General features: G+C 40.1%; 2 protein-coding genes across 44 annotated transcripts in view; both read right to left on the minus strand.

Annotated features, from left to right (window-relative positions):
* LOC138211660 (protocadherin gamma-C5-like) overlaps positions 1-19,169 on the minus strand; it is a 284,193-nt gene that overhangs the window by 36,826 nt on the left and 228,198 nt on the right. The window contains exon 1 of one of the 43 annotated variants that reach the window (XM_069171654.1): positions 16,519-19,049. The exons of the other annotated variants lie outside the window; for them this stretch is intronic. Within the exon in view, the coding sequence (XP_069027755.1) occupies positions 16,519-18,921 (2,403 nt within the window). The 5' untranslated portion in view covers positions 18,922-19,049. Of the gene's footprint in view, positions 1-16,518; positions 19,050-19,169 lie in introns of those variants that run through there. 43 annotated transcript variants of the gene reach the window in all.
* LOC138211666 (protocadherin gamma-A2-like) overlaps positions 5,052-19,169 on the minus strand; it is a 56,008-nt gene continuing 41,890 nt past the window's right edge. The window contains exon 2 of the mRNA XM_069171701.1: positions 5,052-5,187. Coding sequence (XP_069027802.1) covers positions 5,185-5,187 — 3 coding nt within the window. The 3' untranslated portion in view covers positions 5,052-5,184. The remainder of the gene's footprint in view (positions 5,188-19,169) is intronic.

Here is a 19,169-nt window from a genome sequence, read left to right on the forward strand (position 1 = left end):
TATTTAGTAAAACTACTCACATTTTCTCTTTATTTAAATGTTTTGTTACAGGGTTACAATTATTTTGGCATTAATTTTGCAATTTTTATAATCATATTCACATCAGTTTTCCTAAATCAAGTCTAACGTATAATAGATTAAATTAAATTGAACTTTAGTATGCTAAGATTTTAATTACATATAGTAGGTGACAATATTAATAATTCACTTACTCTGAAAAGGTATGTATTGTTTATTCGGCATTGCTGTTGGACTCAACCACTATATGATACTAAAGACAGTCTGCTTAACTCTGAAAAAAATAAATGTGCTGAAGCAGCATTTGTTTGACAATTAGTGCAAGAAAATATGTCAAAATCCTACACTGGCAAAAGTCATCTAAACAAGTTATTTCACCATTATTATATATTTATTAATTGTAATAACAGCTGGTTCAGAAAAATGTGAGAATATTTCAGTAATAATGTTCAGTTACATGAGTGAAGAAAAAACGTCACAAGAAATGTCAGCAAAGGCTTTATTGCTCTATCTTTCGAAAATCATTGTGTTAAATAGCCGCATGATGATTCTTTAAAACGTTGTGTGCATCAAATTAAATTAAATGCTGTGACAGCAGACAGGCAGCCCACACACAAAAAATATTTCACTTTATGCTCACCTGCTGGCTCTCAAAAGTCCACGTGCTGTCAGGTAAAGACGCATCCAGTACACTGATCACCTCCTTAAAGTCTGTGGTGCTGCTGGGTTTTATCAGAGTGAAATCACTGTACTCTGACATCGGAGACATACAGGACCTGAAGGACTGACTCTGAGACAACATGTCTCCTCCCAGGACCTCCACGTACTTTATAGGTCCATCAGTGTTCAGCTGAATCTGCAGGTTTCTGTTGGGGTTCTTGTAATCATCACAGTCGCTCCGTCTCATGCAGCAACTATCGCTGCTTCTGCTGTTCCTCATGCATTTAACCGTTAAGATGAGAAAAGTCACCAGAGAAAGCACGGACACCGCGGCCAGAGAGAGGATCAAATAAAGGGTGATTCTCCCAGTTTTCTTGCTGGGCTCGGCCACTTTCTGTCGGAGGTCTAAGATGGGCTCATGGAGACCGTCCTCCAGCAGGATGGACACCGTGACGGTGGCGGACTGAAGCGGTTCCCCGTCGTCCTTGACCTCTATAAGCAGCCTCTGAGAGGAGTCGTCCTGCTCGGACACAGCGCGTTTAGTCCTCACCTCCCCTGTGTACAGACTGACGGTGAACAGAGAGGCGTCTGTGGCCTCCGCCAGTTTGTAGGAGATCCAGGCGTTATGACCCGAGTCAGCGTCCACGGCCGTCACCTTAGTAACCAGGTGACCCGCTTTAGCGGAGCGGGGCACTCTCTGATGAGAGAGGGAGCCCATAGCGGCGGAGGAGGGGTAAATAACAGCGGGGGCATTGTCGTTCTGGTCCAGGATAAAAACATGGACAGTGGCGTTGCTGCTGAGAGACGGAGAGCCCTGGTCCTTTGCCTGAACCTGAATCTGAAACACCTTCAGTTTCTCATAGTCAAACGAGTGCATGCTGTAGATGCTGCCGTTATCTGAGTTAATGTAAACATAAGATGAGACAGAAACGTCCTGCACTTTAGAGTCTAGGATAGAATAAGATATTTTGGCGTTGTCACTAGCATCAGGATCAGTTGCTGATACTGAACACAAAATGTTCCCTGGAGCATAATTTTCTTTTACATAAACTAAATAAGAAGGCTGGGAAAAGACTGGTGGGTTATCATTAACATCCAACAATTTAACAAATATTATCTTTTCACTCGTTAATGGTGGTTTTCCAGAATCAGTAGCACTTATTTTTACACTGTACTGGTCATTTTTTTCGCGGTCGAGTGGGCCATTCGTCACTAACGAGTAATGGTTGGAGACCGATGGATTTAACTTAAAGGGGGATTTGGGAGATACGCTCAGAGTAACCTTCCCATTGTCACCCGAATCGGGGTCTTTCGCGCTGATTAATGCAATAACTGTTCCGATTGTAGAATCTTCTGGAACAGGTGTGGTTAAAGATGTAACAATTATTTCAGGAACATTGTCGTTTACGTCAACTATTTTGATTTCGACGCTACAGTGCCCATCCATCTCAGGATTTCCTTTGTCTTTAGCAGTTACATCAAATCTATGTAAAGAGTTTGTTTCATGGTCTAAAATCCCTTTTACAACAATAGCTCCAGTGGAAGGTTCAATGTCAAATAATGATAAAATCAGATCTGTAGTTTGCTCTGCAAAAAAATATTCAATTTCTCCATTTAGTCCTTCGTCTACATCTGTAGCTTTAACGTGTACTATTTCAGTTCCAAGTGTTGCCTTTTCGCTGACATTAGCCTCATATACGTGTCTTTCAAACTGCGGTGCATTGTCATTAATATCAAGTACTACAACTGTAATTTCAGATGTCCCTGAGCGCACAGGGTCTCCACCATCTACAGCGGTGAGGATGAGGTTGTGTACAGGCAGCTTTTCTCGATCTAGAGGCTTTTCAAGGATCAGTTCAGGGATCTTCCTTCCGTCTTTATGATTTTTAACTGTCAGTTTGAAATGATCATTTTTGCTTATGAGATAAGAGCGTACAGAATTAGTGCCGACATCGGGGTCCTGTGCACTTTCTAAAGGAAACCGCGCGCCTGGATTTACCAACTCTGCAATTTTCACTACTTTGTCTTTCGTAAGAAAACTGGGAGAATTATCGTTTGTGTCCTGTATCTCAATTTCAACTCTATGCAGCTGCAGGGGGTTATCGATAACGAGTTCCAAAGGCAACAAACATGACGGTCTTTGCCCACACAGTTCTTCCCTATCTATCCTATCAATCACCACCAGATCTCCCTTCCCCGAGTCCACATTAAAATACTGCTTACCAGCTTCTGAGGTTATCCGTAACTTACGCCGATACAGTTCAGATATAACCAAACCCAAATCTTTGGCTAGATTTCCTACCACAGAGCCCTGTTTCAGTTCCTCCGGGATGCTGTAGCGAGTCTGTCCGTCTATTGTACTCCACAATAGAAAGAAATGATGCCACCACAAAATCACCTGCCATGTCGGTAATTTGCTCCACATTATTCCACGTTCCATAAATCCCGTATCTTTTCACTCCGATCAGCTTCCTAACTGATGATGTATAGAAGATGTATAATCCAATGCGTCCTCAAATATATCAGTAACAGTCATGCTTTGTGTATGCATATGCATCCCTCTCCTCCTGTGCAGAACATTGCAACGGTTACGAGGCTGATGCTACTCGGTGAGCCGGAGTAGATCTCTTTGTACAGCTCTGGATATCATTGGTGGAGAGACTCTGCTTATTTCCACCAACCATGGCATAGTGGACGTCTTCAGAACAGTGACGTAAAAGTATAATCCACAAAGAAATTACACTGGTTATCATTAGTCTATTATATGAAATATCATCATTTACGCATTAAAAAGCCTCCTCATCAGCCCTTTTAAAATGTGCATTTATAAATATAGAGTATATTAAGACTCTATCATACATGAATTATGAAAAACAGGTGCAATAATAGATAACAACAACAATAACAAAAATAGTAATACAAAAATGAATAATAGATTACTGAGTACTTCGACAAATCAATGACTGATCATTGCATGGTCACACATGCAATGATTTGTGTTAATCCGTCTATGCTCTTGCCTGTATGTGCTTGCAGCCGTGCACATGCCTTTGTGGCAGACAAGGCTCTTCGTTGCCTTCCTGTGGCCAGAGAAAGCAGTGCAGCCTGCAGACGTCATTACGCCTTCACAGCTCTCCACCCGCCTCAGAGAAATAATTCTGATAACGTAAGATACCCGTATGGAGGTCTGTAGAGCAAGTGAAAAGGGAGGAGGAGGAGTGCAGAGTGCAGATGGCAGATGGCGTAGGAAGGTGTTTACTCACGCATCCTCTCTCTCTCTCTTTCTCTCTCTCTCTCTCTCTCTCTCTCTCTCTCTCTCTCTCTCTCTCTCTCTCTCACTCACTCACTCTCTCACTCACACAGAGATGGAAAGGAGGGAGCGTTATTTACACAAATTTCGCCGACAAATTAGGTATTTTGACGACAGATTACGCAGTGTTACACTGCCGTAGTTCTGAGATGATTCCATTTTAAACAACTATGCACCATAGTTTAGGTAATATCCCTCGGCTAACAACAGGCATTATATATCGTCATAAATTATGATATTAAGTTCAAAACGCCTGAATTAATTATCAAAATATTAAACTGATATATTGTAACATGTACAAAATAATATGAAAAATATGCAGAAAAAAACCTTTAGTGTTTGCAGTAGTCACATTTTCTAAAAGGAGCTGGGCGACAGCGGGAGATGTAGAGAGGCAGTGTGAGAGACAACCAGAGGGAGGGGGAGAGAGCGACGGAGCTACTTTCAGCACCACCGGTGTGGACAGCGCCACACAGGCGGCCAACTGCTGCTGCTGCTGCTGCTGCATGCCGAGGCAGCCAGTTTAATAAACTCTCACTGAAGACAGTCATGATAAGAAACACAAGAAAACCTTGAATTTCACTTTTTTTTTTTTTTCTAACGGTACACAAGAATACAAACAGGAGGAGACTGTCCCAGAAGGAAGTTTTACTATTGTAATGACAGGACATCAAAAATAGTAATGGTCAAAAATATACCAGTACACTTCTACTAAAGTTTGAGCACACATATTATATAGAATTATGCAAATGTTGTACTTACGGTCTTTCGTCAGTGAGGAATTGCAAAGTTCAGAGATGTTAGATAATGACAACTTTAGCGTTAGTGTTTGTTCAATCAATTCTTAATTTGTTTTGGTGGATATTTTTTCTCCTAGTTTAATGACGGTATTTCCAAGGCTGATATTTGTAGGCATTAAGAAACATACACAGAGTGAAATTCTAAAGCACGTGTGACAAGTATAAATATTGATGATGTTATCATTTTAAAAAGACTCCATTCATATTCATAAAGAGGTTGAAATATCGAGTGATTTACTCATTGTTTATTTATTTATTATTTTTTTTAATTCATTCATTATTGTTTTATCAATCATCCGCTAAATAGCCTGATCAGCTATCCTGAGATCGATTGCTTTTGTCTTCGCCTGTAAACCCGGGGAATTCGCGGAGTTCTCCTCATTCCAGTAAATGCGTTCACTGAAGAAACAACACCACATCACTCTTGTGATTATTTCTCCCCGTTTTCAGGTATGCTGATGTTGTTTTACAGTGAAGTGTTTGTAATGATTTCCTGATGAGTCAGAGGTGACGAGAGAATGTGTATGTCGTGTTTGGGTAAGTTAATAGAGTTTTGTCGAGCAGTGTAAAGTGTAGTCGCACGTGTAAAATTATGATTGTTAATTGTTAACTACAGTGGTGTGAAAAAGTGTTTGCCCCCTTCCTGATTTCCAATTTTTTTTTGCATGTCTGTCACACTTAAATGTTTCAGATCATCAAACAAATTTAAATATTAGTCAAAGATAAAGCAAGTAAACACAAAATGCAGTTTTTAAATTAAGGTTTTTATTATTAAGGGAGAAAAAAAAAATCCAAACCCACATGCCCTGTGTGAAAAAGTGTTTGCCCCCTCCTGTTAAAACATAACTTAACTGTGGTTTATCACACCTGAGTTCAATTTCTCTAGCCACACCCAGGCCTGATTACTGCCAAAATTCCTCCACAGCTGTAAAAGACTCATTGCAAGTTATGGCAAACGCTTGATTGCAGTTGTTGCTGCTAAGGGTGGCCCAACCAGTTATTAGGTTTAGGGGGAAAATACTTTTTCACACGGGGCCATGTGGGTTTGGATTTTTTTTTTCTCCCTTAATAATAAAAACCTTCATTTAAAAACTCCATTTTGTGTTTACTTGTGTTAATCTTTGACTAATATTTAAATTTGTTTGATGATCTGAAACATTTAAGTGTGACAAACATTGCAAAAAAAATAAGAAATCAGGAAGGGGGCAAACACTTTTTCACACCACTGTAGGTTCAACTCGTAACGTCACTGAGTGTTGCAGCCATTTTGTGAATTCACCTGTCGAGATAATGCATGTATGTGAAAATGTTGATTGTTCTGTTAAAGTGTATGTTGGTAATGTATGTAAGTCATTCCAGTAAATGCGTTCTTTGAGGAAACATCACCACATCACTCTTGTGATTATTTCTCCCCGTTTTCAGGGGCGTAACGTACACAATCGGAAGCACATGCATGTTGTTCACTCTTAAAGCTTAATGTCAAACCTCATATTGCCTGTGATGTCTTCAGGTGTTGATGTTGAACAATAGGACACAGAGCACATTAGTGCGCTGTGCTGATTAGTGCATCTCTTTTCAATGCGTTCAATACATTGTCTGTTTTTTCAGAAAATGTATGATATTTGTTTGTGAACTAAATCAGATGTCGTTTTTCAAATATGTAATGTGGTGTTGGCTTGTATTATAGAAAGTTATTTGTGTGGTATTTGTTTAATTAGTTACAGATACACTTAGTTACCATTTTATTTGGCACACTTAGCAGTTTAATTGACTGCTGCAGCAATAAATCATCCCTTCATGAAGGTTATAATTTTCAGCTGCTCCTGAAACTGTTTAGAGAGGAAACTTTATGGTCCTTTTGAAGGCTGCACCATATGATGCTTTATAGTGTTGCACTGATGAGTGTCTCCATTATTTTGTCCACCTCACTTACAGTGGTGTGAAAAAGTGTTTGCCCCCTTCCTGATTTCTTATTTTTTTGCATGTTTGTCACACTTAAATGTTTCAGATCATCAAACAAATTTAAATATTAGTCAAAGATAACACAAGTAAACACAAAATGGAGTTTTTAAATGAAGGTTTTTATTATTAAGGGAGAAAAACAATCCAAACCCACATGGCCCCGTGTGAAAAAGTGTTTGCCCCTTAAACCTAATAACTGGTTGGGCCACCCTTAGCAGCAACAACTTCAATCAAGCGTTTGCGATAACTTGCAATGAGTCTTTTACAGCGCTGTGGAGGAATTTTGGCCCACTCCTCTTTACAGAGTTGTTGTAATTCAGCCACATTGGAGGGTTTTCCAGCACCAACCGCCTTTTTAAGGTCATGCCATAGCATTCAGGTCAGGACTTTGACTAGGCCACTCCAAAGTCTTCATCTTGTTTTTCTTCAGCCATTCAGAGGTGGACTTGCTGGTGTGTTTTGGATCATTGTCCTGCTGCAGAACCAAAGTTGGCTTCAGCTTGAGGTCACGAACAGACGGCCGGACATTCTCCTTCAGGATTTTTTGGTAGACAGTAGAATTCATGGTTCCATTTATCACAGCAAGTCTTCCAGGTCCTGAAGCAGCAAAACAGCCCCAGACCATCACACTACCGCCACCATATTTTACTGTTGGTATGATGTTCTTTTTCTGAAATGCGGTGTTACTTTTACGCCAGATGTAATGGGACACACACCTTCCAAAAAGTTCAACTTTTGTCTCGTCAGTCCACAGAGTATTTTCCCAAAAGTCTTGGGGATCATCAAGATGTTTTCTGGCAAAAATGAGACGAGCCTTAATGTTCTTTTTGCTCAGTGGTGGGTTTCGTCTTGGAACTCTGCCATGCAGGCCATTTATCCTGAGTCTCTTTCTTATGGTGGAGTCATGAACACTGACCTTAACTGAGGCAAGTGAGGCCTGCAGTTCTTTGGATGTTGTTGTGGGGTCTTTTGTGACATCTCGGATGAGTCGTCGCTGCGCTCTTGGGGTAATTTTGGTCGGCCGGCCACTCCTGGGAAGGTTCACCACTGTTCCATGTTTTCTCCATTTGTGGATAATGGCTCTCACTGTGGTTCGCTGGAGTCCCAAAGCTTTAGAAATGGCTTTAGAACCTTTTCCAGACTGATAGATCTCAATTACTTTCTTTCTCATTTGTTCCTGAATTTCTTTGGATCTCGGCATGATGTCTAGCTTTTGAGGGTCTTTTGGTCAACTTCACTTTGTCAGGCAGGTCCTATTTAAGTGATTTCTTGATTGAGAACAGGTGTGGCAGTAATCAGGCCTGGGTGTGGCTAGAGAAATTGAACTCAGGTGTGATAAACCACAGTTAAGTTATGTTTTAACAGGAGGGGGCAAACACTTTTTCACACAGGGCCATGTGGGTTTGGATTGTTTTTCTCCCTTAATAATAAAAAAACTTCATTTAAAAACTGTATTTTGTGTTTACTTGTGTTATCTTTGACTAATATTTAAATTTGTTTGATGATCTGAAACATTTAAGTGTGACAGACATGCAAAAAAAAAATTGGAAATCAGGAAGGGACAAACACTTTTTCACACCACTGTATGTCAATCAAGGTACACTAGATAAAAGAAACACCTCTCTGTAGAATGCAATACAGTTCAACATCATTAATCAAAACTATCATGAAGTTGAACTGACACCTCTCCAAAACAGTTTCAATAAAAACTGGACATTGTAACCTTCATGGGGGTATGATTATATGCAGGACTTTGTATTAGTCTGTATTAGATTTAGCTACTGTAGGTGTTCCTAATAAACTGGACACTGACTAAATGAAGAACACCTAACAATAAGATCCAGTCCACTACAATCACATCAGAAAATAAAGCCTCAAACATGAACATGGAGTTGAGTCATCACTTTGCTGTTTGAGTTGATTACCTTTGATAGAAAACTGTAGATTTGTCTTCTTAACATGCTGTGTTTGTGTCACACTAGAGATATTTTTCTATCCTGCTACTTGTGCTCTACGTTATTGATCTACTTTTATTTTATTTAATGACTGTCATGTAATACTTTCTTATTTATTATACATGTTTATAACAGATGGTGGTCCAGATAACAAAAACCAATGTAATATTCTGAACAGTATAATCAGTGAAGCACAAGTTACTTTAACAGCTTGTCTTCCCTGCTAATACTGTCCTTAAACCATGTAAGCCTGTTAATGGGCAGAGTTTGAACATCCTGTTCAAATATAATGTACTCTTGCACCCTGAAAAAAATAGGGTTATTATAAAGAAGCTAACTGTCTACTAAACTACAGCATTAATTGTGAATTGTGTCCATGTGACGAAGAGTGTAGTTCAGTGTCACACCCGCGTCAGATAAAACACTGGCATCATGTTTTGAACATCAAACCACTCACACTGTCACACATGAACTCTTGTCAACAATAAATGCATCCATCTATGCCTGATTGAGAGTCATTAATGAGAGTGTAGTGTTTTGTGAGGTATGTGAACAGATGTGTGGGTTGTAGAAAATATGATTAACTGCCTCACTCAGTGCCAATGTGTGTTGTTCTGACACTGCTGTTGACCAAATCACTGCTACAGTTTGTGTTTGAATCCTGTCACTGTATGGTGATCCAGAGTGTGATGTTTACCATCAGTAAACTGTCCTGTTTTTATTGCTGTATGTGTTTGATAGCAATCCTGTGAACAATATAGATAGAAATATTTCTTACCTTATTTGGTGGGTCAGGATTTAAGAAGAGTCAGGGAGAAAACAGGAGCAGCACCAAGCAGGAAGGGGGGGGGGCATGAAAGAGAAAAACAAGAGAGATAGGATGTCAGTTAGACTGGTGGTCAGTGTACTGAGTCGGGCTTTGGGAAGTAGAGCAACCAGCATACTTACCATGTGGTTCACAACAAATAGGATGGTAGTTTTGAGTCATAGATGCATACAATTTCGGTTTATTTTTTATTGACAATATATTGTTACATGTGATGGGGTTAGGAAGTGTGCTGTGTGCGGACAAACTACTACAATTTACAAATGAGGAAAAGTTTATCAGAATTAGAGCCCAACTGATACTGGATTTTTGGGGCTGATGTGAAATTTATAATTTCCGATATCAATATATGGGCTGATATTCTTTAGATATACTTTACATACAGTATACAGTGGTGTAAAAAAGTGTTTGCCCCCTTCCTGATTTCTTATTTTTTTGCATGTTTGTCACACTTAAATGTTTCAGATCATCAAACAAATTTAAATATTAGTCAAAGATAACACAAGTAAACACAAAATGCAGTTTTTAAATGAAGGTTTTTATTGTTAAGGGGAAAAAAAAATCCAAACCCACATGGCTCTGTGTGAAAAAGTGTTTGCCCCCTAAACCTAATAACTGGTTGGGCCACCCTTAGCAGCAACAATTGCAATCAAGCGTTTGCGATAACTTGCAATGAGTCTTTTACAGCGCTGTGGAGGAATTTTGGCCCACTCATCTTTACAGAGTTGTTGTAATTCAGCCACATTGGAGGGTTTTCCAGCACCAACCGCCTTTTTAAGGTCATGCCACAGCATCTCAATAGGCATGATGTCTAGCTTTTGAGGATCTTTTGGTCTACTTCACTTTGTCAGGCAGGTCCTATTTAAGTGATTTCTTGATTGAGAACAGGTGTGGCAGTAATCAGGCCTGGGTGTGGTTAGAGAAATTGAACTCAGGTGTGATAAACCACAGTTAAGTTATGTTTTAACAGGAGGGGGCAAACACTTTTTCACACAGGGCCATGCGGGTTTTTGTTTTTTTTTCTCCTTTAATAATAAAAACCTTCATTTAAAAACTGCATTTTGTGTTTACTTGTGTTATCTTTGACTAATATTTAAATTTGTTTGATGATCTGAAACATGTAAGTGTGAGAGACATGCAAAAAAATTGGAAATCAGGAAGGGGCAAACACTTTTTCACATCACTGTATCTAAACACACACTTGTTGCAATTCTCCCTCAAATGAGGTTATCAAACACTTGACACTTCTGGCAAATATATTTCACAGCTGTCCACTGAAACAGTAAACTTCACTGGGAATTTAATGATAATAATAACATAAAAAAACACCAGTAATTTATAATTTAGATGAAGCATCTTTTTCAACATTATGTTCTGTAAAATCAGCGCATATTTGCTAACATATATGATGATACCAATATATCTGTGATAACCTGATGTATCGGTTAGGCCTGAATCAGAATATACTGTACCAAAATATAAGAGCAAAAATTAAACAACAAAAGTATGAAACTAGCTTGAATAGTCTCATACTTTTGATTAGTAGTACATTTATAACTGTATTTTCAAACAGTACAGACCAGGGATTTGGCTGTAACCTTAATTGATGAAAGACTGAAACAAGTGTCTGAGCCCCAAGTATCAAACAATGAGCGTGCACATGTGATCAAGACTCATGTGACTGTGTTTTTGTGTGTATGAGCAAAAGAGAAAGACAGATAAAGAGAAAGTATGTTTTAGAATTGCTGTTCTTGGTAGGATAATTGTGATGACAATAACGAACCAAAGAATAAAGTTAATATTTTCCATAAAAAAGAAAAGAAAAGGGACTATATTGCTGAGAAAGATGGAGAAAAAAAACTCTATCTCAGAAGATAGCTAATGATAGAATTCAGTGTTACAGGCAACTGTGGCTGCTTTACCCCAAAAAATGTCAACAGCCTTCACTGAATAGTTTAAGGTGTTTGATAATGTCCTACAATAGAAAATGGGAACATCAATTGCTTCCCTCTTCAACCAGAAGCACAAACATGCTTTGATACTATTAAACCAACCACTTCAGCCTCACCCACAACATTAACCTGATCAAGGCTGACTTGGGGAAACACTGATGACATCATCAATGTATGAATCGCAACCAAAATACTGCACAGCTGCACAAAAGCACTTCCCTCATGGCAACAGCAGGGGGCCTCGAGGCGATGCCCTGAGACAAATTCATGCCATATTAATGAGGTTCTTTGCACTGTGACCCCATGTTTCTTACAGCCGATGTGGGCATGAATGTCTTTGTGAGAACTAATCTAAGCTTCTTATGAAAAGCAAAGAACCAACTGCTTTTTTTTTATTAGACTGATGAACTATTTACTAAACTGTACATAATGTTCACACTTTATGCAAATGTACAAATTTTAAATAAAATTATAAGATCACAGTGTTGCTCATATCTAAAACAAGTCACCAAGGGCAACAATGCAACAAAAAAGGACACAAAAAAGCTGCTGTTCCTTTCATAGAGAATAAAAAAAGAATTTGATAAAAAAAAAAGAAAAAAAAGGTTAATCTAAGTCATTGCACTCATCATGGGCAGGGCTTTGATGAAACAGGGGCATTAAAAACAAACAGGGCAGCATAGATCAGAGTAAACATCACAAGCAGCCATGATCGCCCTCTCCCCCTCCCTTTTCTCCATCATCAGCCACCCCAGGTCTGAGGACGCTGCACCTCTTTCCCCAAAAAAGGGGGTGTTTTGTGTCCTCTCAGTATCTAAGAATACATGGAGCCATCACACATCAGAGGATGCATCTGCTGCTGATCCCCTGTGGCTCTGTGAAAATGGTACAGTCCTGCCAGTGAGTCAGCTTGTTGCTATGGCAACCCATCCCACCACCCTTGCTTTGCATCCCACTCTGCTTCATGTAAGCTGGAAAGGTGGGGAAAAAAAAAAAAAGGAGCTACAAAAACAACACGGAGAATGAAGAAGACAACAGGACAACACGAGAAACGTTGCTCAGACACACACATATGTACACTGATAACATCAAATAAAGCACATGTTTCGAGACTGCTGGGAACAAAGGAGTCTCTTGACAAAATGACTGGAAAGCAGTACAAAAGAGATATTTTTTCTTGCCATGAACATGGCAACCTACTGAGGGATGAAATGACACCACATGGCGTATAATGTCTTTTTATAGACAGGACAAAATGTCCTACACTGAGCAATCTTCCTCTCCCTTTCTCTGTGTGTCTTTCTTTCTCTGCAGCACAGTGCAGCTGGAGAGGGGGAGGGGAGGGATGCAGAAAATGAGATCAGGAGTAAAAAGGAAGACTGCTAAAAACCAAGAATGACTGATGAACAGTGGACATCCAGTTTCAGTCACAATTTAACACAATGTTAACTGCAATGAGTTAATTGCAATTCTTTTAAAGAAACATATAGGCAATTTCCCAGTTTGGATAGAAAAATAACAAAATCAACATATTCTATTATAATAGTGTGGAAAGAATACTGGTCATATAATCTAACTACACTATAACATCATAACATTTAGAATATATTATTATTTACTCCCATTGAATGCAATGCTTGGACCCATTGACAGAGTTTGACATCTTGGGAGATTCAAACATGCACATACAATTATGCCCTACATGTTCCAGGTAATCCATAATATAATCCTTCCCAGAGAAGCAATCAGTGCACAACTTTGCAATTCCTCTCCTGGAACAACAACACACACTGACAGACAGACACCATCTTTTGTATGTTTTCAAGCAAACACGTATCCAGTTTACCTGATCACATGCAAAGAAAGGCAAAGATAATGATATTACATGTGAGCTTGCCTTTATTCCCTTCTCAGTGGACTTTTAGATAAACACTGGGAGCAATTTAGATTTTCCTGCCATCAATACAATGTGCCCAAGGCACAAAATATATTTAGTACTATAGTAAACTGGTAAAAATATTGTATTTTAAAAAACTTAAGCAGGATGGATGACTGCTGAAGAGGAGCTCAAAGCTTAAGTTTAAGGATACTCTCTGACTACTTGGCAACATTGTGTACATTTGTAAACGCGCATCTTTGTATACAGCAACAAACCAACAGTTCCAGAGAGACTAGCAGCAGCAATCAGCTTATGGAGAGAGTATTATGTATTACAGCTGTGCACTTGTGTGTACTTTTATTTTCTGTTAATGTCATGCTCAGTGTACTAAAGTGCAGCATGTCTGCTCCACAGAAGTGAAGTCACACTTAAATATCCCCAACATCACAGAAAACTGGGATATGTTGTTGACAAAAATACAGTGAGGGGTTATAGCGTAAACGTTAACCACATCCCGAAACACAGCGCACAATGCGTTGATGAGCCCCATCGGCATAAACATGGGCACACATCTGCTCACCAGACAGCTCAGCGTGGAGGGCTTGACACTTAAAAAACAGCATAGGCCTGTGGGAACCGGGAGCCTCTGCGTGTGGCTATAGTTTTGTGGTCAGTAACAAGTTTGGCAAAATCATGAATGGAGGTTTGTGTAGGATTAAAAAAGGCTGATGACAGCTTCAAAGAAGGTTTCATAAACAAGAGAACATTAAACAACCCGCCGAACCGGCACAGGGCATTAAACAGGCTGAACCAATTAGCTGGTTGCAAAGATGTTTCTGTGAGCTTTGACCCCTACGGAGCCACTGTGGTCAAAAGGATTTATGGTACTCAGTAAAAAAACGTCACCACCATAAACATGAGGAAATGGGACGCAGTTCAAACAAGTAAAGCAGACACAGATGTAGGTTGATTATTATGGTAGAGTGCTTCCAGCAGATATGGGGGACTGATGCAATTAACCCTGGTTTCTGCCTTGTAGTTGAACTTTTCACACACACACACACACACACACACACACACACACACACACACACACACACACACACACACACACCCTTGACCATAGACTTTACTGTTAAAACACATACACCATCCAGAGCAACCAGACCATGCACACTATTGATCCAGTGCTTCCTGTGAAACTGGACAAAATACAACAAACCTTAAACACATCATACAGCCATTTAGTCATCACTCATTCATGGAGCTAAATGTTTCAGTGAAGCTTCATGTGCCCTAAATCTAAAGACAAATGTACTTTTCACCAAATGTGAAAGAATTTGTTTTAAATATTTTGCACACATGCCTTTATTTTGCTCACCACAGGCTTCATAACAATAGCGGATATTTGTGCAGTCGACCACACTGTTACTTTAAAACACAACCCAGGGCTTTCATATTCAGCTAATAATAGAAAAACCCTCCCAGATGGAGGAATAAGCAAATCTAGTCTATCGCCATGTCACTCTTATTAACAGTCTATATAAAGCTGATTAAAATCCTCATTTTACAGACTTAGACTCATTAGATTTGAGGAAAATCTAGGTCAGTTGTCCTATGTCATTTCACATTTTTGTTACATACATTCAGGCTCTGCCCTGATGACCAACATCACATGTCGTCTGTTATATAACTACTTTCTCTCTCCCTGTCTTGTTATCACTTGTCTTCCATTACTTTACATTGAATCAAGACATATCTCCCTTTGTCTGGATCTTCTACAATGCAGTCAGTAAATGCTACCAGATATCACTATTTCACACCTAAAACGTCCCTATTTTCTCCCTATTTCAGCAGACAAAGAGGGCTGCAGATCAAAATGGCTGCTATGCATCATGAACACAAATGCTGCACAGGGATGGTGAGACTGTGCCGGCTACCACGTGCCTCTCCCCCTCCCCCACCGCCTCTCTCTTCCTCTCCATCACAGTTTTTCTCCCTCGTTCTCAATCTCCCCTGGATCAGCAGCGACTGTTTCCGCTTCCCCTCTACCCCATTTAGAGACTTTAATCAAAAATATCACGTCACCCTAATCATTTTATCTATCGATTAAGAATAACACCCTTTGATATAGTCAAAAGAAATCCATCCTTAGTAATTTCCTATGTACCGTATGCCCATGCCTGCATCGTGTTATGAAGAGAAGTAGGTCACTGAAAAAGTAGTGCACTGCGTGGTTGTGTGTGTCTGTGTGACAGCAATCTAAGCTTTAATGGGGATGAAGCCCAGAATGGTTTTCTTTCATTGTATCTTTTTTTCCCCTCACACCTCTGTCTGATAAGACACAGTAAAATGTAAGTCAATCTGTCAACCAGAGGACCCTCTAAACATGGGAAGCATCATTTTACTTGGTTTGTCTGCACATGACATCAGGTTTTATTGTAAATTGTTGCATATATCTGACAGCACGAGGCAGCACACAACTGATTAATAATCAACATGCAAATTTGTTTTAATTAAGACAACACTGCTAATACAGTGAGGGGGATGTAATGTCAGGAAGTAAGAACAAAAGGTATATGACACAGTACACCTGGCAAAAAACATATATAACCACATAGAAGTACAGCCTCTCTTCAAAGCATGCCAGAGACTCAGCAAAAGTGTGAGAGGATGTGCAGTAAGTATATGGAAAATTAATGAATGCATTTTGAAAACTGAAATGCAAAAATGGGAGAGCAGTCTTGAAGAGTATTTTTGTGACAATGGGCTGTAACGTGGATGAAACTGGGGCACAGAAAACAGTTCAATGTGGATGTTAACTGTGACAGGGAAATGGATGTCAAGTATTAAATGCCCATTTTCCAAATAAATGACACTGTTTCATTTTCATACCACAAAATAACTATATATCTCTTTAAATTCAGCCACCAAACAATCTAAAAAATACCTGTCGACTACTTTAGGCACAATGACACTGAGTAAACCGTTCAGTGAGGAGGATAGTGGTGCCAGAAATATCCAAATGATAAGTGAGCAGGAGCTTAACTGATTTACTGACAAAAGCAACCAAACACATGCACTCACACACAAACAGAACTCGTGAAAAATATGGCAACATGGGTTTCGAGGAAGCAAGGAAGTGGCTTATCTCACCTCTGTGACCATATTCTCTAACTCTGTTTTATGCCTTGGCATTGTCCTGGTGGCACTATGGTCAACACTCAGAGTGCTTTGACTGAAGGGTCGAGAGGCCTTAATGTCACTCATCCGAGAGTCAGTAGTTCCATACACCTCGTAACTGAACGCCTGCTTCAATGTACCGGTACCTCCGTCTGTGTAAAGTGGTGGGTAATATGGAATAACTGGAAGATTCCCACTTGATTTGTAGAACAGGCGCTCATGTCTCCATCTGTAGATCTTCACTGATATAATAACCACTAAACACGTGATGAAGAGGAAGGAAACTACAGCCAGAGCCAGCACTAAGTAAAAAGTCAAGTTGTCGTTGTATTCCTTGTCGTGTGTAAAGTCAGTGAACTCCGACAGCACTTCAGGGAAGCTGTCCGCCACCGCCACGTTAACAATGACTGTAGCTGAACGAGAGGGCTGCCCGTTGTCCTCCACGATAACGGTCAGTCTTTGTTTCACAGCATCTTTATCAGTGACTTGGCGGATAGTTCTGATTTCTCCATTCTGTAAGCCCACTTCAAACAGCGCCCTGTCTGTGGCTTTCTGCAGTTTATAGGAGAGCCAGGCATTCTGTCCAGAGTCCACATCAACAGCCACCACTTTAGTCACCAGATAGCCCACATCTGCTGAACGAGGCACCATTTCAGCCACCACAGAGCCACCAGTCTGGACCGGGTACAGAACCTGAGGGGGGTTGTCGTTCTGGTCCTGGATCAGGATTTTCACAGTCACGTTGCTACTGAGTGGAGGAGATCCTCCATCCTGCGCCTTGACGCGAATATGGAACTCCTTTGTTTGCTCATAATCGAAGGAACGCACAGCAAGTATCTCTCCACTCTCTGCATTCACTGAAAAGTAAGCTGAGGCTGACATCCCATTCAATTGGCTATCTTCAAGGAAATACGAAATACGTGCATTGCTCCCATAGTCCTTGTCACTGGCTTTGACAGAGAGCAATGACATGCCAGGTGAATTATTTTCAGTGATGAAAGCTGACACAAAATGCTGTGGAAACATTGGAGCATGATCATTTACGTCTGATATTCTTAAATGAATAGTCTTGTTTGTGGAATAAGGTGGGGAACCCTCATCCGTTGCTGTTATTGTTATATTATATTCTGGCACTGATTCACGGTCTAAAACATCGTCGGATATCAGGCTATAAAAATTTGTGGTTGATGACTTGATTTTAAAAGGTAAATAAGGGCTAATAAAGCACTTAATTTGGCTATTCTTACCTGAGTCCAAGTCTTTGATATTAAGCATTGCTATAACAGTATTTAGAGGGGAATCCTCTGGTATTGGATTGGAGAGGGAAATTATGCTTATTACAGGGGCATTATCATTTAGGTCGGTCACCTCAATTAGCACTTTACTTGTGTCTGCCAATCCCCCTCTGTCTGTAGCTTCAATGTCTATTTCATAATGTTTCACTTTTTCGTAATCTAAAACACCAATGACAATCATTTCCCCAGTATGAGGATCCATATTAAACAGGGATGATGCTCCATCGGTGTGGTGGGAGAACGAATACATTACCTCTTCATTTGTTCCCTTATCATTATCAGTAGCACTGACTCTTAAAATAACAGTGCCCTTTGAGGCGTTTTCAGGAACTGTTACACCGTAAACAGACTGGCTAAATACTGGTGCATTGTCATTTGCATCCAGAACAACGACGTTTATTTTGACAGAGCCCGATTTCTGTGGATCACCACCGTCAAATGCAGTCAGGGTTAATTTATGCTCTTCTTGTTTTTCTCTGTCAAGCGACGTGTGCAGAACCATTTCTATATATTTTGTTCCATCAGACCGAGATACAATATTCAATTTGAAATTGTCTGTTGGGTTGAGTTTGTACGTTTGAATGGTGTTATGTGCTACATCGGGATCTTTGGCACTCTCAAGCGAATAGCGAGCCCCTGGTGAGGCAGATTCACTAACCTGGAAATTGTATTCCTTCTTGGAAAAAAATGGAGCATTGTCATTAATATCTGTAATCTCGACATCTATTCGATGCAACTCCATCGGATTTTCTAGGATTATTTGGAAATGAAGAGAGCAGGGCGACACTTGCTTGCACAATTCCTCCCTGTCTATCCTTTTAGCCACGACCAAAGTTCCTTTTTCTGCATTCAGACCAATGTACTCACTGCCGTCCTCGGTAAATATCCGTGCCCGCCCAGATTTCAGCCGTTTAATATCCAAGCCAAGATCCTGAATGATATTCCCGACAAGCGATCCCGTCGCCATTTCCTCGGGTATAGAATAACGGACCTGACCGACAGCCATTTCTGCACAGATGCAGAGAAGCAGCGGCCACCATGAAAATATTTTAGTTTTAGCCACACAACAATGAACAGCCATAATGACGCAAACCTTCACAATATCCAAATAGAAAAACAAAACCACCGTGTCAAAATCCAACCAAATATTTGATCAAGGGTTCAGTGCTGAGTGGAGGGCGGCTGGCTTTGTCAGGCTAGTTTCGAGTAAAAGAGAGCTCTAATAACGCAGACAGACGAGGGGGGACTTCACTCGTGCAATGAGCCTTATTGTCTTCAAACTAACCGACAGCGGCGCTTAGAGAAGTAAAAGGACATTGCAGAAATAGG

The sequence above is a fragment of the Embiotoca jacksoni genome, unplaced genomic scaffold (genome assembly GCF_022577435.1).
Source record: "Embiotoca jacksoni isolate LCO1_2020_lvr unplaced genomic scaffold, fEmbJac1.0.p SCAF_5, whole genome shotgun sequence".
NCBI classification, from domain to species: Eukaryota; Metazoa; Chordata; class Actinopteri; family Embiotocidae; genus Embiotoca; species Embiotoca jacksoni.